Source organism: Marmota marmota, unplaced genomic scaffold, assembly GCF_001458135.2.
Source record: "Marmota marmota marmota unplaced genomic scaffold, marMar, whole genome shotgun sequence".
Lineage (NCBI taxonomy): Eukaryota > Metazoa > Chordata > Mammalia > Rodentia > Sciuridae > Marmota > Marmota marmota.
In genome coordinates this window covers 28,364,706-28,386,828 of record NW_026000142.1, presented here as the reverse complement: position 1 = coordinate 28,386,828, position 22,123 = coordinate 28,364,706, and the positions used below count along the sequence as shown (strand labels likewise).

Sequence of the window (22,123 nt, the reverse complement as noted above, 5' to 3'; positions counted from 1 at the left end):
ATTCAAATAAGGCATCATATCCAGTGCTCACTTTTTTTCAGGTTGTGTTCAGATTACCTTAACAAAAATAACTAACACGTTAAGCATTCACACACTTTTCATTTAATCCTCACTTTATGAAATTGAGGCTTATAGAAACAACTATTTGCCTAGAAGTCATGTCACCAAGAAGTGACAGAAACAGTATTCTTTGATTTTATTTATTCAACAACTGTTTTGAGGACACATACTATGTGCTAAGAACCATTTCAAATCCCAGCAATACCGCAGCCAACAAAACTGACAAGTTCAGACTGTCATGGAATGTAGTCTGTCTCCAGGGTCCTTGCTCTAAACCAATTTACTATGGTGCCTACTTTGCATATATCATATTACAGTCACCCAAGGCAGTGCTTGATTTATCTCCATTTTATAGATGAGGTTCTAAGGCACCCTTGGACAAATTAACATACCCAAGGTCATCTAGCTCTGTCACCCTACAAAGTCATGCCCATTATCCCATACTACCTCCAGCTTATAAATAAACATTGGCTAAAGTAAACTTTTATATTACAAATGGTATTTGTTTAATAAGTTTCTTGGCCAGAAATTTACTATTCCAGAGGCTAAATGTTGCATAAAGAGGAGCTGCCACAGGGTTAATCTGGATTGACATGCTTTGGGAATCCCATTAAATTACTTCTTTGTTTGGGAGTCAGTTTAGTTAGGGACACAAAAGAGACTGCTATTGCTTTGGCAAAAAACAAAATGACAACAAGAACCTATTTGTTTACTACCATCTTCCTGAATGGCAGTGAACACTATGTCATCTCAAATAATAGACTTTTAAATGCAGGCTTTTGAAACTGGAAATCACATCTGTGAAAAATGTCATGGCTGTAGATGGTTTCCAAATCTTTGTTAGAGGTGAATTTTCTTTTGAATCTAAACAAACATACAGTAAGTCTATGTTTCTTCTTGTATTGCTATTTCTGTATCCCCTTAACTTTTACATAAATTATCAGTTGCCATTTCTAATACTCTGAACCTTCACATATTACATAGAAGACAAAACACTATGGAAGCTTATTGGAGAGAAATGTAAAATAGTTTTGTGGCGTGCAGTACTACCAAACTCATTCTAGACTTGACATACCCTTACCAGTTGCAAAATCCGGCTTAAGCTTACTTTCTGTAGCATGTATTACAAAAGCAGGAAAGCAGTAGCTATTCTCCATATTTGTATCATGTCCTTGCGCGCACACATGTGTGTGTGCGCACATGAACCTGCACATGATTCTGGTATAATCCTCAGTCAGAAAAAAAAGAGTTTTAGATAAAATAGTGTGAAACAACACCCACAATGTCCAAAACAATACTTACAACAAAACCTCTTTTTAAAAAAGTTTTCTGAATACATGAAAGGCAGGGTGGTAGCAAGCTCCCTGACTCACATGCTTGAGTAAAATTATAGGAGCATTATTTAGGAAACAGTCATTAAAAAGTCATTAACAGTAGTTTTATATGTGCATTACCTTTGTATAAATAGGGAAAAATTAGCAAGACTTTGAGCAAATAGAATCTTTGAAAAAGTTTCCTCTGTTAATCATATGTCTAATCACTGTTTCCAATAGTTCTTTTAGGAATGATGATGTAGAAAGAAGTTGAAGTCATTTGGAAGTAATATAATCATCTCAAGGTTTCACTATTAGATATAATAAACTTGTATATCCTTAAAAATAATGTTTAACTCATAAAATATGATCAACAATCTCTATGATTTTTTGTCTCTGAACCCATGTAACTGCTACTATTGAAACTTTAACAACCATGTACATTTTGAATAATTATTGTCTCTAAAATCAGTTACTGTTTTTAGAGAAAATGGAGAAAAGGAAAAGAATGTTTAATAATAAAAGATTCTTGTTCCACTAATAATGTTTCTGTTGAATGAAAGCACTTCCAATATTCACGCAGTGATGGGAATGTTGTTTTGGCCCAGGTGGTAATAAAAAGAAAGAAGAAAAGAAAGGAGAACATGTCTTAAAATTGGATTTGGCAGAGAAGGTGTGTTTACCCTCACTGGGAAAACAGAGTGAATGAAAAAATGGAATGCAGGAAAGAGTGTGGCATGAGTGATAAGAAACTTTCAAGCTCTGCTCCTAATAAATATTCAACCCATTGGTAGTCTTTTTTAACTTTAGGGCCCAAGACCTAATATTCCTATGCACATTATATAAATGGGGATTTTAAAAAGGGGATTTATTCTGGAAAAACATTTGGATTTGAATGACTAAAATTTGATTTGAAAACTATTCATATAGAGAACTTAAGTTAATAGGGAGAAAATTTTTTTCCAGTGATATTGTCAGTACCTTCTCAATCACAAAGCTCTTTCATCTCTATGCACGTGCAATTTAATTTAATACCTACTAAGAGCAATGCTCAACACTTCCAAAGGAATTTAAGTCATGACCAGTACCCTATGTAAGGGTTTATTTCTGAATGACTGACAGGAACTTGGAGCTGGATTGCCACCTGGGGGAGTGACATAAAATACTCCAAATGCAAAGCAGTGTTAGGTTCAGTTTGCCCCTGGTTTCACCAAAAACCCTTGGACTTGGGATCCAGTTACATCTGGGTACACACGCTTTCATTTTCATGTACTAGCTTTGTAACCTGGGCAAGTTACCTACCCTCTCTCAATCTTTATTTCTCCATCTATAAAATGAAGTTAATAATACTTAGCCACAGACTCATTGGCATTAAATAAAATGATGTGAAAATTCTGCTGAGTCCCCAACAGAGTAGATAGCAAGAACTGTGAGATAAGATTATTGGCTGTGCTGTGACATACTGTACTGAGAGTAGCTTTTCCAATTGAAATGAAGCATGCTGTATGTGAGAGAGTGTTTGCTCAGAAGATGTTATTATTTAACCTGCTGCTTTTGTCAGTTTGGCAAAGGTTAAGCTTAAAAAATGTACAGAAATTTCTGATTCATTACAGGTCAGCCTACTGTGTATCCTCAAGGCCATCCTGATAGGAATTTGAACTACAATTGTGGAGTTGAATGAAACCTCAGTTCTGGCTTTTCCTAATCCTCTAGATAGATTAAATATATAGTTTAACATTAGAGAAGATTTTTTGGATATACCCATAGGATAAAACATATTTTAGAGATTTTTATCCAGCTTTTTTGACATTGACTGAACTTAAATAACTATTGACTTTTCTTCATCTGATCTTTTACATTAGTGCTCAGCACATAAGCTCTACCCATAGAAATATATAAAGCAGTGTCATTTTATGATTACTAAAGGTTACTAAAAACTGTACGTTCCATTCCCCAGTTAGAATAAGAAAAGTTTCTGTGCAAAAGTAGCCTATGTATGTGTAGGTATCCTGATAAAACAAATTGCAATATAAAATGATATAGCATTTTCTTTTCCTAGTATTTATGCAACACAATTTAATCTAATATGGAAAACTGATGTCATGCATCTGAATCTGAACTAGCTAAGAAAGTGAAATGAAATCACCTTCTCAAATTGGAGGAAAGATAGCCTGCAGATGGTGAAAAATTTTTCAATGATTCCATTTTGTACACAGTTTCCTGACCAGCATTTAATCCTATTTTCAAATGGAATTATTAGAATTTAAAAATATGTAATTTAAGGAAGTGGAAACGCTATTTGGTCCGTTGTCTCCCAAATGCATGAAAAATGTCCCCTTTGTAAGGCATCTAGAAGGAACATGCAAATTATAAGGCTGGTGAGAGTCACTATTGAAAATACTGTGCTGTATCTTCATGTGATGTTTAAGGCAATTACTAGAGGTAACTACTACCCACATTTCTTTCAGAATCATTTCTGAACAACAGCTGAAAATGCTGTTAACTATAAGAGACTCAATCTGTCAAAATGTATTAAAGTGACACACTGTTAATGCTAGTTCAACCTAAAAAAAAATTCATCCTGTAATGAAATGCTTCACACAAACTTAGGAAAGCCAGGAAGCTTATAGTTCCCTACAAAATTAGCCAGTATTTTAGACCCATGGTGGTATGATATAGAAATGGTAATTTGAGTCCCTGTTGTGGTTTACTAATGGCTCTTAATACTTATCCATAGATGCATTTGCTTTTATAAATATGTCTAAAGGACAGAGAAATAACTTTTCTTCAAAATGGGGAAAGGATTTGAAGGATTTGGAAGAAACAGGACAAAAAGAAATTTCTTTTTCTTGCCCACTCCCAAAGTTTCCCCCTACCTTATAGAAACATGAATATCAACACACACACACACCCAAACACACACACACACACACACACACACACACACACCACAACACACTGAGGCATGTATATAATGAGTATTTTTAAAGTAATTTATTAAAAATGAGAGCAGCAAACTCTGAAGCCAGTGTTCCTATCCTCACATTTAGACTAGTCCACACCTCCATGCAAGAACATCCAGTCTTCAGAGGAAAAGACTAGATTATATTGACATCCTATAAATGAGGGCTAGAACCAGATGAAAGTGTCCTCAATACTTTATTTCCTCCTGAAACTTGATAATGAAGCACCATCAGACTTTACAAAGGTCAAATTGGGGGAAAATAAAAGTTGGCATGCTCTCCTGATGATTTATTACTGGATAAAATACACAGACTTTATCTGATCAAGTTATTAGAGCCCTGGTCAGAGGCATCTATCACTGAGAAGCTTTTAAAGGTGAGGAAAGTGGACAGTATTTTCTCTTACTCCACATAAGAGTCAGAAGTAGAAGTGGATCTTTTTTAAGGAGCAGAGATTTCAAAACCCACCAGTCTTAATGTCCCAGTTCTCAGATCAGAGATAGCCCTATACATAGGCACATATAATGATCATCAAGAAAATGATATTTGAAGAGTGCTTTAACACCTTGGAATAACTTTCCACAGCCCATCTTGTCTCTTTCCTTTATTCTTTTGGCTTCAAAATTCCCTCCATTAGGGGGAACTTAGTACCTACAAGTTTACTATCAAATATACTGCTAGGAGAACTTTACTTTTAATAGAGTAAATTTAATAGGGTTCATCAGATTATCTAGCTAACATTGGTAGCTTTACATGATGAAGGGAGAGACTTCACTGAAGGGAGAAAAATACATGTGAAATTTTTATCAACATTAGCATTTGCCCTCCTAACAACTGTGCTCAAGTGCCCCTATTTTATCTGATCCTAATTTCTATTTCCAACCTATTTTTCCATTCTTCTTATTCATGTACCATTTGTTGGTCTTCCAAGTGTATAAACCTTATACTTTCCTAAAAGCACATTCTATTCTGAAGCTCATTGCAGTCTTGGTAATTTGTCCATTGGCAGGTGAGATCTCTTGCTATAGCCGTACACAGTAAGTGTTTTAGCTCTAATGAGCAGCTGAGCCATTGAGTGGTTCTTGAATTATAATGTGCATAAGAATCACCTATGTTGCCCACAGATGATGGAGGCTTTGTGGTCCCACCTCAAAGGTTCTGATTTGGAAGGACCCAGAATGCATTGCCAGCAAGTGCACCAGGTGATTCCAGTGCAGGTGATGCTAGGAGCGGGTGAAGTAAACTTCCTCTGAAAACATTTCTCTTTTGCTTCTTAGATTTCTGGCAAAAAACTTGCAAGACAACATATTATTTTAAAATGAAAATATCATTTTTTTATTAAATCCTGGAAATTTCATTTCAGAAACATTACAAGGCAGACATTTTTATCCTCTACTCTCCTAGATGGGTTGAGAATATTTAGGAGGGTGTTAGTTTAATGCGAGTTAAGAAAATTGTCATTAATCACTTTTTGAGAAAATGTAGGAATCCCAGGAACATGCTGTAATTTGCGTCACTTTTGGACTGCCTCTGCCAGCTCTGTTGTTAGAAGAACAGTTGTTTATGAAAAGGGCAGGTTTAAGATGAAAATACTGCATTTGCAAAACTCAGAAAACAGTATCAGAGTCTGTAGACTGTGCTCTTCCAACTGGAGAATCCTGTATTTGTAATAAATTCCTGTTGCTCTGGATGAGTTCTGCATTTTCAATGAGGTTAACTTGGCAACATTCAAGTTGATTTTAATAAAAATAGCCGCTTTGAGGACAGGGAGCTGAGGTTGCCAAATTTACAGCTGCCTTGCACAATTACTCTTACACCTCCTTCAGGGCTACTTAGAACCAGTAAGCAAATTAAGTGTATCGATTGCAATTTTGTTGGACTAACCCTGCTTATTTTTTTCTTAAGGAATAAACTTGATTCCTTTTAGTATGTGTCTGTTCAGAGTGATCTCTTTTCTTTTCAGCCATAACACAAAGACAACATCATGGCTGGATCCACGACTTGCGAAAAAGGCTAAACCTCCAGAAGAGTGCAAAGAAAATGGTAGGTTATTAAGTTTTTATGGTATTTCAGCAATGCCCTTTGAGAATGTTTGTGTCTCTTAAAAGAGGGACTCACCTAAAGAAGCAATAATCTAGTTGAAACAATTTTCAGAATGTACTATTTAAAGCTCAGATAGGAGAGAGAATTAACTCGGCATTTCAGCAGGGCCATGTGGTTTTGCTTTTTCTCCCTGAGGAGACTGTGCTGAATATCACATCTCTGTCATCTCTGTTGATTCTGTTTGACTCCTGGCCTGACTTTCCACCACCTACTAAGGACTTTTGGTTTGCAATATGTCTCTCTGAGTACTCTGATATTTTAAGTGGAGTCAGATATGATGCATAGAGAAGAAGTATTGTGGAACTATAAATAATATTTGTTTGTATTCAAAGGCATAGCATTCTGCCAGTTATTATGGAACCAGTATTAATGAAGGTATATTTTTAATCAAATATGAAAATAAGAGAACTAATTGCATGAATGTCTTAGATTGTTCTTACTATTTTCTAGGACTAGGTTTAAATACAATAGACTTGCTTAAAAACGGACTGTTTTCATATATGTGAAGAATATTTTTCAAATAGTTTCAGAGGACTAGATGAATGTAAACTTTGTTATTAAATTGGTAAATTGTATAGGTGAAGCTGTTACTGATACATGTAAATTTTTAAAATGTTGTGGTTAATGTTGAAATAGTGCTTATAATTCAGCTAAAATGGCAAATACCATACTGTCCTGATGATTTACTATTTGACCACATTTGCAGTCTTTATCTGATCAAATTATTACTTCCCTGTTCAGAGGCATCTGTCATTGTGAGCTCTAAAAGGTGATCAACCAGGCCAATAGTATTTAAACTTTTTAAAAACTTTTTACAAATCAACTTTTAAAAAAATCTCTAATTCTCAAAGTCCTTTCATTTTAATAATAATTCTGATTTTTTCAAATAATATCATGTGTTCCTGTTATAAGGCAGCTATTCACAGGCTAGATACACTGCTGAGTTAAATTAAAAACTAATGCAGTTTTTATGCACATATAAATACACAAATATCCAGTTTCTAATCAATATTATCTGCTTTGAATTTTATATTCATAACAATATCTCTATTCCTCCTATATTATAGTACAACTATATGTGGTTTAACTCATAAAATTATTATATGATCTGGACTTTTGAGCACATTTAAGTTACATTTCATTGATACCAATAAGACATGTGATGCAAATTGTGATAGGTTATAAATTAAAATGACCTGATCTGTTATGTCTGAGAGTTATAATTTACTTATGACACAGATGTAAAATGTTAATATAACCTAATTAAAATGAATTTAACAATTTTTACATTCTGTGATATATTGAACTTCATAACTGTCTTGTTCCTTTGAGTTGTTCATTTCATTATAAATGCTCTTAAAGTCAAATTTTAAAATCCTAGGAGAAAAGTAGACATAACATATTGCCAAGTTATGATATTTCAGTTTTATCCGATTTTTCAGGGGAAAAAAAACTGCATTTCTGAGCCTTCTCAAGATGGTAAATGCCTAAAATATGTCAGTGTCCTATGAACCAAATGTCATTGACAAATGAATCCTTTAAAAAGTTTATCGTTTTGATCAGTTACTGTCTGTTTTCATTTTCTACAAAATAAATAATTCATAGATAGTTCCACATATTATTCGAATATTGTACAATGGAAACTAGTATTTACTAGTTTTAATGAAAATGCTGTTATTCTGGACACATATTTAAGTTTCCTTGCCAAGAAGAGTGTACTTACGTAATGTTGTTACTTATGGTTTATTTTTCCTTTCTTTAACATGGACTATAGCTTCTTTAAAATGTTAGATCTTAAAGGATTACTGTTGGGCTGCCAGTTAAATCACTCATGTATCAAAAATCTGTTCAGACACACGGTGCACTAATTTTCTGAATGTTGGGAGTGTGCATAAAATGTGTATTTAAAACCTGTTGCTGTTCCAGATGATATCTTTCTTTTGTAAAGACTCACCCTCCCTCTGCTAGGCAGATAGAGTGAAAGCTAATTACCCTAATCTAATTTAGAATTGAGCCAATCTGAGGTTGGATTGAGTTCCGATAAGATACAGTATATCTTTGGTTTGCCCCTGTCTTAAGGGCATTTGCCTACTAGGGTTTTCAACTAACAGCCTAGTGCAGGTTGGCAAACATTTTCTGTAAAGGGCCTGGTAGTAAATATTTTGAACTTTGCAGATCATTCAGTCTCTTTGCAACCACTCATTGCTCAAAAACAGCCAAAATCAATATATGAAGGTCCTAGATATGTTCTGCTAACCCTTTATCTTTTGACACAGAAATTTAACTATATTCTTTTATGTAACAAAATAATCTTCTGATTTTCTCAACTGTTTAAATGGTATTTACTGTTCATTTGTGGTCCATACAAAAAATAGAGGTGGGCTGGACTTGATACACAGGATGAACTCTAACCTGGTGTGTTCTTGTGAGGCCTTTCCTTTGGCACACCTTGAACATGAATATTTTTAAATATCTTTCTACTCAGGATTATAAATCTGCAGAAAATCTAGGTGCATCTTGAGAATCTGAGGTTGTTTTTTTTTTTTTTTAGAAGATCCTGCAGCTTCAGAATTTGACAAATGTCAAGGGTTACTTGACCAAGTGCCTAAGATCTCTCAAGTTTATATTTTGTCACTCTAATCTCTCAAGAGTCTTTAGTTCTCTGCTGGTTACTCTAATCTCCAGCAGTGGCTTTCTTCCCAGGCTTAGTCCAAATTCAGATTTCTAAGAGCCCCAAATCACAAAAGCCTCTTCCATTTCTTCCCTAACCTCTACAAGGTTCTCTTCCAAATCTTAGAGCTTCTCAGTGTTCTCTTCCGCATCTTAGAGCTTCTCAGCTTGTCAATTCAGTAGTTCTCTGATCCCTTTAAATTACTTGTTTTCTCATGGGTTAAAAATTATTTACTCCACTCTATCTAGAAATTCATATTTTAATAGGGTTGTACACCATGTTGTATATGTATGCATATTGCATATGAATGTATATAATTATGTGAATATGCGTGTATAGATACAGATCTATAACATGCATCTTCAGAGCTGTTCACTTAGGGGCCTGATTTCCTGGTCAGTTATGATAAGAGGAAATCAAATGAAAGAAATGGACTTAAATTATCATTGGGCTAGTGAAAAAAACTATTTTCTCCTTGGTTTCAAGGGGCTAAAGGAAACATGGATGGCTCAGTGCAAATATGCATCAAACTAGCACTTATTCTATTGACACTGAAGCACTCATCTCCCCCTTTATCTGAAGGATAACACTGCTACTGAACATAAAAACACACTTTTTCCTCCCACAGTACAGTTGGAAATGCCAGCTTTCTTGTGTTCTCTGTGTTTATCATAGCTCTGTGCAGTTCCAGAGTTTTAGTACCAGTTCACATGGCAGAAGAAAGTCCCCACCTACCATGGGATTCTAATATTAGATTAGGGGGAGTGCTATTAAGCAAGCTAATAGAGTCTTATTTAAAATGCCATAGAAATAGCAGTTAACTATTAAATAATTTGGATGCAAAACCAGTTAAATTGCGTATAAAGCACCAACATATTTGTCCCCTCAGAATCAGTGGTGTGGGACTTCTCTTGAGACATTTCCAATTACAAACATTCATATTCTGACACTTCTTTCAAGAATCACTGAGTTGGAATATCAAAAGCGAATAAAGCCTTCTGGGACCATTCTTTTCTTAAAATTGAAATGTGATTAAATTCAGTAGAACCATACGGTTATGCTCAGAAGAAGAAATCATGTGGATTGGAGTCAGGAAAAACTATTTCAACCCCAAATCTGTGGGCTCTTGGGTACTTAGTATTTAGGATGGTGAGGTTTCTTACCTGTAGAATGAGAATTACATCTGCTTAATAGAGGTTCAGCTCTACATTCAGAAGTATCATACTTGTTGCACCATAAATTCTAAATAACTGTGAACTTCCTAACTTTCAGGTACTGTTTTAGACTCATGGAAAATAAGGGTTAAATTTAGACAGGTGTCCTGGAGAGATGGAGATGAATAAATCTTTGTAGGCTAAAATTTTCCATCTTGCTAATTCTAGCCTGATGTTAATAGTTAGGGATTTTTCCTTTTCATTCCATTAAAGTGGCCCTGTATGCTCACAAAGTTATAATTTCATTGATATGAACTGACTAGGTGGTTTCATTTTTGTATTCAATATCTATAAATTATTTGACTTTTTTATTCAATTATTAAAATTTATTTATGTACAAGTACTGAACACCTATCTTTAAATATTATGAACAAATTTGAATCCTATTTTGTTTCTACTGATATCTTGGATGTTATAAAAAATGAGGAGGTGGCAAATATCTTAATACAGACAGTTAATACTTATTTAGCTAACTAGCAATTATTCGTGTTAGTCATGATTTTCTATAGCAACACTTTTGAGATATGCTTCAACCAATAGCATGGTACCCTTTCCAGTATTTTTGGCTCAGAAGTACTCAGAAATATCAATTATTTAGGAATATAAGAATTTCATGGATGAAATAATAGTTTATTCAAAATAAATCATGTAGAATAGATAATTCCATTATTGTGCATTGGTACCAAATTTGGGGGGAAGCTTGTAGCTATTTTATTGGTTCTAATTAGCCCCTGTGTCTATTAAAGATTGGTTGATGTTTACACTGTGAAAGCTGTTGTATATATTGAATATCACACCTGAAATAATTATTTGTATATCTTGCCTTTATACATGCTAATATTTATCAAACTGTCAAATAGAAACTATGTGAGGACCATGAAATTTTGTCCTACATTTTTTTTCTTATTTGCTCAAGTTACTTTTATGTTTAGAAAAGTGTTAGCTTGTCCTTACATTGTAACAACTTCAACTTAAAAATTGCATCAATACCGTCAAATCTATTTGTTCTACACAATAAAAGAATGACTTCAAAACTTTTCAAGTATTACCTTTTAAAAACTTTTTATTTTTAAATAATTACAAATTCATGGGAAGTTACAAAGTCATATACAAGGAGGTCCAGAACATCCTTTATGAACTTTCCCCAAAGTTAACAAATAATCAGACTATAATATTAAAACCAGGAAATCGACAATGGTACAATCCAAAGAGCCTATTCAGATTTCACCAGTTATACAAGTATTCAGTGTGTGTAAGTGTGTGCTGGTAGGGGTTGGGGGGTCCGTGCAATTGTATCACATGTGTAGTTATCCATACGTATAACCCTTGATCTGTTCCTCATTTCAATTACTTTGTTATTTCAAAAATGTTATATAAGTGGAGTCATACACTGTATTTATTTTATTTTTTGAGATAGTCTTTTTTCCATTCAACACAATTCCTGAAATCCATTCAAGTGTGTATAACAATAGTTTGCTTATTGCCATACACTATGCTACTATAGTATGGCTTATTATATGTCCTTTTTACTCATTTGCCCCTTCAAGATTTCTGGATTGTTTCCAATTTGGGGCAAATACAAATAAAGCTGCTATGAATATACAGGTTTTTATGTGAACATAACATTTTTACTTCTCTGGGATAAGTGTACAAGAGTACAATTGCTGGATTAAATGGTAAGTACATTTTAGTTTTAAAAGAAACAGCCAAACTGTTTTCCAGAGTGGCTTTACTCTGACATTTCCACCCACAATGAACATGTAATTCAGATTTTTGCATCCTTTCCAGCATTTGCTCTTTAGAATAATTTTCATTTTCCTTTTAGCCATCCTGATGATACATAGTGATACTGCATTTTGGTTTTAATAAGCATTTCCCTAATGGCTTATGATATTGAATATCTTTTCATGTAAATTATTTGTCATCCGGATATCCTAATTGGGTTAATGTTTAATCCTGTCTTTTGCCCAATTTGTTTGATTCTTAAATTAAGTTTTGAGAATTCTTTATGTATTATAGATAAGAAGTCCTTTAATCAGATATGTTATTTACACACATCTTCTCCCCAGCCTGTGATTTGTCTTTTCATCCTTTTTAACATGATCTTTTTGGAGAAGTGTTTTTAGTTTTGATGAATCCAGTTTATTGCCCTTCCTTTTATAAATCATGCTTTTGGTAACTTGTCTAAGAATTTCTCAGCTAGCCTAGGTCCCAAAGATTTTCACATATGTTTTTTCCTAAGTACTATATAGTCTTATGTTTTATATTTAAATAATCTATTTTGAATTAATCTTTGCATACAGTACAAGGTTGAAGTTGAGGTTCTTCTTTATCCCTTTTCATTTTATTTATTTGCAAAATGATGTCCAATTACTTGAGGACCATTTTTTGTCAGTGCTGTCCTTTCTCCCTTGAATTGTATGTGCCTCCTCATCAGACATCATGGGTTCTGTTGATCCAGGTGTCTAATCTTCACTGGTACCACTATAGCCATAAGTAAGCCTTAATATTAGGTATAGTTATGTTTTCTACTTTATTCTGGATCCAAATTGTTTTAACTATTTTAAGTTTATTTCCTTTTCATATAAATTTTAGAATCAGGTTTTCTAGGAGTACCAAAGTCTTGCTGGGATTCTCACAGGAATAGGATTAAACGCATAAGTCAACGTGGGGAGAATGATAGCTGTACTAATCTGAGTGTTCAAATCCATGGACATAAGTCTTTAAATTGTTTAAGTCCTCTTAGACTTCTTTCATTAGCATTTTGTAATTTTCAGCAAAGTATGGTATACACATTTTTCACATATACCTAAAAATTTTGAGCAAGTAAATAATTTTGTGTTTTAATCTTGGTATATAGAAGTGAAATTGATTTGTGGGTTGATCATGGGTCCTGTGACCTAGCAAAACTCATTTGTAAGTTACAGGAACATTTTTGGTAAATTCCTTGTGATTTCTACCTAGACAGTTTCCCATTTATATAATCATATTTTTTATTTAGACTGTTGACAAGGTACACTATTATATTGAAGGATTTTCAAATATCAAGCCAGTCTTGAATAATTAGGATAAGCTCTACTCAGGCATGGTGTACAATTTTTATACACTGCTTTACAATTTTTATACACTGCTTTATTCAACTGGCTAATTTATTATTTTTATTTTTTATTATTTATTTTCTTTGATGGTGCTGGAGATTAAACTAAGGACCTCATATGTGCTTGGAATGGCTCTACCACGAAGTTATACCTACAACCCCAACTTGTTAATGTATTATTAAATATTTTTGTGTTTGTGTCTATGAGAAATATTTATCTTTTGTTGCACTTTTATCTGGTTTTGATATTGTGGTAATATTGCCCATATAAAATGATTTGGTAAGAATTACCATCCCACTTCTATTTTCTGGAAAAGAACATATGTAATTGGTGTGAATTGTTGTTAAAATGTTTACTAAAACTCTTCTGTGAAACCACCTGACCTAAAGGTTTCTTTAAGCATATTTTTATTGCAATTTTAATTGCTTTAATAGTGAAGGGATTATTCAGTTTGTGTACTTTATCTTGTTTAAGTTTCAGTAATTTGTGGTTTTATAGGAATTGGTCCATTTCTTCCAAGTGGTTGAGTAAGACAAATTGATTTTTTTCTGTTGCTCAATTTGTTGAGTAAATTCTATGGATCTGTCCTTAATTCTGCCTTTATATTCTATGTCTGAGCAAGATTTTAATTCTGTTATTTTGATTTTCAGCTGTAATTTTTATTTGGTGCTTTGTTGTGATTACTGATTTAAAATTCTTGTCAGATAATTCAAAGATATCTAGTTTTTATATTAATCTTTTCTCATCCAAGTTGTGATTTTTCCTGGCCATTGGTATGAGGAGTTAAACTGAGTTTGTCCTACACATTTTTTATGCAGACATTTAAAATAAAATCTTTTATTTTAGCAGACGGTGTCCCTGTTTTGGTTTGGTATGTAGGTTCTAGCCTATTTTCTAGGCTATAGTTTCAAATGCAATTTAATTTTCAGAACATTTTTAATGTTGTTTTGGTCTGCTTACTTGTTCTGATTTGGGAACTCCTGATATACATGTCTGTAGGTGCCACCTACAAGTTGCAGAAAGCTCTTTGTTACCTGTTGTCACTGGAAATAATGTGAGATGCTAGATCTGTGGGGTAGAAATTGTTCTCCTAGTCTTTGTTTTCTGCCCACGTGATCCTGTCAGGGGTGGAGCCAAGGATGTGCTACATGGGATCCACTGAGGTACCACTGAAGTTGCATTGGGCTATTGCTGGTGTTAATAAATGTGGCAACCATTCTGAACAATACAATGCCACTGCAGGGGATAAAAGGGTTTCACCACTACAACTTGTCATGGGTCAAGAATGAGGCTGCCCCAGGTCCCTGCTACACTTCTCTGTACACACTTCTGGCCTTTTGTCCCAAAATAGAATTTCTTCATTTCTTTTCTTCTTTCTTTGTTTATATATGTGTGTTGTCTATTCCAAGCTGAAGGCCTCCTTGATGCATAGTCTAAGATATATAGAGATAAAAGAAAAAATTCTCAGTGGTGTCATTCCTCTAATCCTAGCCAGTCTACCTTATTTCTGTCCTTCAGAATCTTTTCATAATTTTTCTATTGAATCATTTCCAGGACTTTTAGTTGTATTTAAAGGGAAAGAAATGGAAAAATTAAGTCTATACCATCTTGCCTGAGACCAAATATCTAAATATTATTTTTTGGTACTACACAATAACAGTAGTTTAAAGTTTAGAAGTATTTTTACATGCATTCTCTGTGTTGCAGATACCAACAGTCTATGATATAGAGATTTTAAACTCTCATTTATCAGATAATGATGCTATAGTCCAAGAAGTTTAAGGTCCTTGGGCAATAAGTATAAATAGAAAATGAAACTCAATTCAAGACATTTGAGTTTAAGATGTTGTGTCTGTCATACATACCATAAGATGCTTAAACAAGAAACACTAAGGGCTTTTAAAATATATGTTAAAAGAAACTGGTTAACAATGTTTTTAACTTTGAAATTTTATATTTAAAGTATTTAAAGAATTTTTTATGTATTTTCCATGTTTCTTCTAGCCCATCGCATTGGTGAATAGACTGAGCAGTCTATTCATGATCCAAGTATTCTAAATGTCATATAATTTATGTTCTTAAACCATCAGGGTGAATTTGGTTCTCTGAAAGATATGTTAAAATGACTGTTGAATTATCTTCTGTGTTCTTAAAATTGTTTTAAAAACGAGATTCTATTGTTTTCTATGCTTTCATAATTTTAAAAAAATGCTCACTATATTCCACACAATACTGGAAACAGTCTCTCTCAGAGCTAAATGTGGGTCTCTGTCAGTCACACTGTCAGGCACAGCATTAAGTGTCCCTCAGTGGTAAGATGTGCTCAACAATGCAGAAAGCAAAATAGAAAGGTAAATGCTGATCTGAATATTACAGACAAGTTCTTCCAGAAGTAAAAGAGAAATCCAGATCATCAACACAAATTCAAGTAACTGAATATAAAACTATGAATTATAGTTGCAAAGAAAACCCAGAGAGTTTAATTTTATCTGCTGAGGGAAGATGATCTGAATCCTTCTCAGTACATGTAATTTAAGGTTTCCTAAATTCTATGCATCATAAAATATTGCATTCCAAAACTGATGATGATTTTTTTTTAAAAATCCAATTATTTTTACTAGTTAGCGTGAAAATGAGCACTTATCGTGTAACCTAATGCACAATTGTGGACTAACCACCAAGTATTTCAAAGGGCCTGGTTTAATATACATTGAACAAGGCCACTCATGCAGTCATCCATGCTACCTTTAAAATATCAACATCTGTAAGGAATCATATTTTCAATAACTCAATATTTTATGTGCTCTTGGTGAGAACTCCTCAAAAATGTTGTCTTTAGACAAAATTGAAGAATTTGATAACCAAAACTATACAAGGAATCCAAATAGATTTAGTATTACTATGTCAAAGGGACCATTTCAAATCAGCACCACAAGATCAAAATTAAACTAGATTGATTGTGTTTTCCCTAAGTTTCTTACTACTACGTGGTAAATCTTATTTTTAGTTTTTGACCTATAAAATTAATTCTTAGCATTTTGCGTAGGCTCCCAATATTTGTTTTCATTAAGAAATGTCTTAATCTCTCCCAGATTATCTTTTCAACTTATTCTAACTTATATCTATTCTCTTTGCCTTCTTCACATTTGTTTGACTTATCTAAATCTTTTCTTTGAGGTTGATTTACCCCTGTCCCTAAGGCTTCAAGGCTACAGAACAGCATCTTCTAGTACTTAGTTCTTACATATCGTAAGTGATTTTACGCCTTTTAATGTAATTTCTCTCTCTGCACACAAAGCAAGTTGATATATTCACCCATACTTAAATACTCACTTGTAGAACTGAACTATTAGCCCTGAAAAAATGCGAATAAATATGACCACTGAACCCAGTTTTTAAAGAGCAATATAGTTTAGAAGACAATGTGCTAAGCTCTCCAAAGTAATACAGATCATTTAATTATGGGGTGGGGATTCATCATTCACCATATAAGAGGAAAATAGGACAACTGGCTGTGAGCTGGAGTGTTCATAGAAGACTTGATGAAAGAGTGGAATTTGAGCAGCACGCTAAGAAGGTTCAGATTTAGAGCCACTCTTAAGTATTCAGTTTCCATTGGATTACTTCATCAGGGAGCTTCTCTTTTCTCTCTACCCCTTCTCCCTGGGTTATTGCTCCCATTCCCATGGCCTTACCTCCTATCTATATGCTAATGACTAGTTTTACCTGTCAACTCTGATTAAGTCTGTCTGCTGTTCTAAATACATTCAAGAACAACATATATTTTTCATATTTGCATTAGGTTTTATTTCTATTATTATTGCTAGGTAATTTTCAATGGTTCCATCTTTCCTATTCCAACCAGGTCTGTAGTTGTTATACTATCTTTTCTGTCAAGTCCATCTTTAAGACTTATAAAACCTGTCTTTTCTATTACTAAAACATCATTCTTACATGCATTCTCCTAATCTTTAGTCTACAATTATAAAGTATGTAAAGGTAGATAGTCGATATATCTGAGGGGTTTCATAAAGGAAAATATTTCTTATACTCAATTCTCTTTCAGTATAATTCCAGTGTTCATGCTTATATTCAAGAATCTGCATGATTCCTGTATCACTCCATTTCTTTTTCTTAGGAACAATGCCAGCTGTTTTTATAGTTTCTTTATTCTATTTTGATTACTAAATACTCTGTTGCCTTTAAAAAACAAATATACAGATAGAGATAGTAGTACTCTTGGATATTCTTTAGGCTAAAGTTCAAAAAAATCCATATATCAATTTGGTATCCAGAGAACATGGAATTGAGCCCCAAACACTGAATAGTGCCTGATAAAATTACAACCTAAGAAAAAGACAAATGAACATATAACTAGAAGAATCATGGCTTGGATTTAGTAATTTTTTATTTTACAACAAAAATAATCCAATAACTTGAGTGAGTTCATTTTTTTTGCAAGACTAGCATTCTCCTTTGAATTGAATTCCTTATGTCTTTGTAAACACATCTTACATTTAATTAATGTTATATGCATTGTTTCCTGGGAAACACCCTTATAGGGAGATATCACCTTTAACTTCTTCAGGTAGATTATGTCTTCTTTAGTGTCTGTATAGATTAATATTTATCTAGTTTTATCTATTCAGATTCCACCAAGAGCATTATTTTGTACAAGGAATCTAGCCTCTTACAATGGAAGCTTGGTTGAGGTTTATTGAAAATTTATTCTTTCCTTTCTGAATTCTGAATGTGTGTTCATTTTGCTTAACCCAACAACAGGGTCTTGGCAATCCTCAATCGCTGTTCTATTTAATTTAATTATAACCCTAGCGCCTGCAGCTATGTCATTTTAGCTTTTTAGGCAGCAGCATTTTGAAATTACCTTTTCCATCCAGTCTAAAATTCAGCTTGTGGGTTTTTTGGTTTTTTTTTTTGAAGCAAAACTAAATTAAAATCCCAGCTCCTAAGTGGATGCACAATCACACACATTCCTTTTCCTTCCTCTTCACTCACCTTATAACTCACCAGATACCTGATACCATACTTCAGTAGTCACCTTTGCACCATTTGAAGCAAGAAAGCCCAACTGATATTTAAATAAGTTGGCATGTGTTCCTTTTCTAAAGCAGAACAGCATTCCAGTTGGTTTTTCTATTAATATCAATGTATGGGATGATATCTGAGGAAACTTTTATAAACTGTAAAGCACACAAGTTGATCCTGCTATCCTGGGATGCAGAGTGTGTAACCCGATATATGCCAAACTGTTCCCTGGTGATGACAGGGACAGGTAATGATAGGGGGTAATGAAACCCCTGTGCACTGAGTTAGAGTAGGTCATAGCTATTTCGTGGCTAATTCACCTTTTATAGATATCTGATCAAAGGACTCATTCAGCATATGTCCTCACTTCCTTTTTTCCTCCCTTTTTTCCTTCCCTTTCAGGACCCTTTTACTTGGTCGGCTTCTGAAATAGTTCTTTTAGTGAGTTTGTTTGGAATAAGGGAGGGCAAAGAGGTGAAAGAAAACACATGCCCACACACAATTGCATAAGGAAATATGGCAGGTATCTTCAGGTGTACATGCATTGGGCGAAGTTAACATCTGGCATGGGAAATACACTTGGTTAATTAAGAAGGACTTCTTTTAGAAGATGGGTTCTACTACTGAATTTTAAGACTGAAGAAGCATGTTGTTACATAGAAGGAAGAGAGAGACTTGTTGGACATGCGGGCCACCTCAAGGGAGTTTATGGGCAGGAGAATACAAGTAGCTTTCATGACTGAAGCTGAGGTAGAATCAAGTCTAGCCATAAGTAAGCATAGTGAGGTAAAAGGCAGAAATGTCACAAAGTTATAGGTGCTCAGAGGTGAATACTTCTTTGCCATCAAAAAGAAATTAAACAGATTATGTTCATTATTCTACAAATGATGGTCTTAAGCTGTAGAGAATGTAGTCCTGGGCCCAAACCAAGAAACATACAGATTACTTGATAAATAGCTAACAATGGTGGCAATCCAAAGACACTTAAGTTTCCATTGCAGGCTCTTGTGATCCCATATCTCGGTTGCTTTTAGATAGTTATTGTTGGAAATAACATCTATTTTCTAAAGCATTTTAACAGATATTAAATTTTATCTTAATAAGTACTCTATGAAATAATAAAAATTAATGCACATTTAAGAAGCCAAGGTCCAGAAAGGTATAAAGGTATAATTTTATACCACTTGCTGGTATAACCAAGCATCAAGAGTCCCTGAGACTTATAATGTCCCATATCTTCCTTTCTCAAAAGATGCCAAACAACAATATCACTATAGATATCATAAGGAGAAACTGAGTATACAAGTGACAGCATGTATTAGAGAGTCACACACACAGCATTATTGCACAGCTTTGGAGTTTACATTTAGAGTGATGTTTGAGAACTCCCCTAACATCCCACTGGGTTATAGCAACCCATTAAGTGCAATGGTATTGTGATTACCATTTGCTAGTATCATTCAGAGCATGGTATCTGACATTCTTGGAAATACAGTATTCCCAGAAAGAATGGTAAAAATTGTCTCACATTTATTAAATGCTTGGCTTGCTTCAAGGGCAAAATGCAGTCCTTAAAAATACTTCTTATTATTATTTAAAAAAAAGTATCCTTTGACTCCTTCACTAGCTTGGAGCAAATAGATTGTGGCTTGTTAGACCTAGTAAATATCATCAACTCTGCCTGGGTTATACAATCTTTATTGTCTATATCTGTCTTGGTTTAAAAGGCGTTGCCTTCAGCTGAGCACAATGGTGGGTGCCTGTAATCCTATCAACTTGAAGAGTCAATGGCAAGAGGATCATAAGTTCAAGGCTAGCCTAGGCAACATAATGTAACCCTGTCTCAAAATAAAAAGAGATGGGGAAGTAGCTCAATGGTAGAACGCCTCTGGGTTCAATCCCCAGTACCCCCCACCCAACCCACACCTGCCCCCGCATAAAAAAAAGTTGTTATCTTTAGAGAATATTTTCATTCTGTTTATATAAATATATATAAATTCATAGGCACATATGACAGTGACTATTAATTTTTGAAACTAAATATGAGGTAGCAAATTTAAGATATTAATATAGATTAGGGAACTAAATTTTGCCATAAGAGCAGATCTATTATAGTGGCAAAAATGGTGCTGAACATTTGAAAGGATAATGAGACAATCATTTTCACACCTAGTTAATATAGTACCTTAATATTGTGCAGACAGCTGTGAGCCTGTAACTGCAGAAAGGAAACTAAGTGTAGTCAGTAAGAATGTGAGCTCTTTCTGAAGTCACATTACTTGGGTTCACATCCTCCCATCATTTACTGGCTATGTGAACTTGCTCTATAAGAAATTCCTCATGTTATTGTTGAACAGAACACATCATTTTACTTCTAACAATCTCTCCTCAGCTTCCAGTTGGAATAAAATAATTTGAAATTTTCTCAAAAATATGTCTCATCATAAGTGTAACCCACAGAGTTGATTTCAGTATAGCTCTGTTCTCTACTCCAGCACTAATTTTGTTAGTATTTTAATATTAAAATCACCATGTATTAAGTAATTAGTGTGCACTAGGAGGGTTACATATGTTCTCTCACTTAATCCCCTCAACACCCTGATGAGACACATAATATCATTATCATCATTTTATAGAGAAGAAAACTTGTAATGAGTTCATTCCTCTGGGAGAGAAGAAACTGAAGATAAAATCTAATGTGCTTCTGTTTCACCAAGACTTGTCTTCTCAAAAAAAAAAAAAAGACTTCTCATTTCCCACTTCATTTTCATTGTTTTTGATAGTAGCACTGAAATAGAAAACATGCTTTGCTTTATATATTAAAAATATAAGTCACAGTGGCATCCTAAACATGGTCTTAATAGAATAACATTGTTCAAAATAATACACTTAAAAAGTTAATCACTTTTGATACAATATAATCAATAGCCTAGCTCATTTTGGACATACACTGATTAAAATAAATATATTCTTAGAGAAGAACAAGGTATGTGGCCTTATGAAGCAATTTCGGTCAGTCATTCAAATTTACTATTGCCATCAAAGTCTTACCTTTTAATTATATTAACATACAATTTATGTGAATTCAATTATGTTCAATTATGTACTCTGAGCTCGACAGTTAAGTTGATCTTATTGTGAAATTTTTATCCAATGGAAGTAACAACTTTGTGTTTTGGTTGAACCAGTTCCTATACAACAGACACTCTTCTCACCCAATAGAGAAAGATTTTCTTTCCATTTCAAAGTTTGTTCCTATAAGCATGAACAAATTAATTCAGTGTGTCTCTATTTCTTTGGAAGCCGTAATTTTAATGACTGACCCCAATTGCTTTACAAGCCTGTATAAATTTTGTAACATCCTGCAAACACAAGATGTGTATTATTTTTTGATCATCACATACCCAAAATTATCTAGAGCACTGATTATGTTGCATCAAAAGTGAATTATGTGGAGGAGGTGAATTATGTTGGCCAATTTTATTCCATTCTGGAAAAAAAAATGTGGGGCCTTTTAAACATCACTGTATAGTCAGAAATCCTTAATATTCATCATTAAATAAAGGAGAAGCAATGAATTAGTGCATATTAATATATTCTAATTAATAGGTAATTGTTAACTGTCTCCCAATTTCCTACTTTCATTTCTAAGTTA

General features: G+C 33.8%; 1 protein-coding gene across 5 annotated transcripts in view; it reads left to right on the top strand.

Annotated features, from left to right (window-relative positions):
- Window positions 1-22,123, top strand: part of Magi2 (membrane associated guanylate kinase, WW and PDZ domain containing 2) — a 1,275,072-nt gene that overhangs the window by 848,572 nt on the left and 404,377 nt on the right. For all 5 annotated transcript variants that reach the window (XM_048786215.1, XM_048786214.1, XM_048786217.1 and 2 more), the window contains exon 6: window positions 6,300-6,379. In XM_048786215.1, the coding sequence (XP_048642172.1) occupies window positions 6,300-6,379 (80 nt within the window). The remainder of the gene's footprint in view (window positions 1-6,299; window positions 6,380-22,123) is intronic.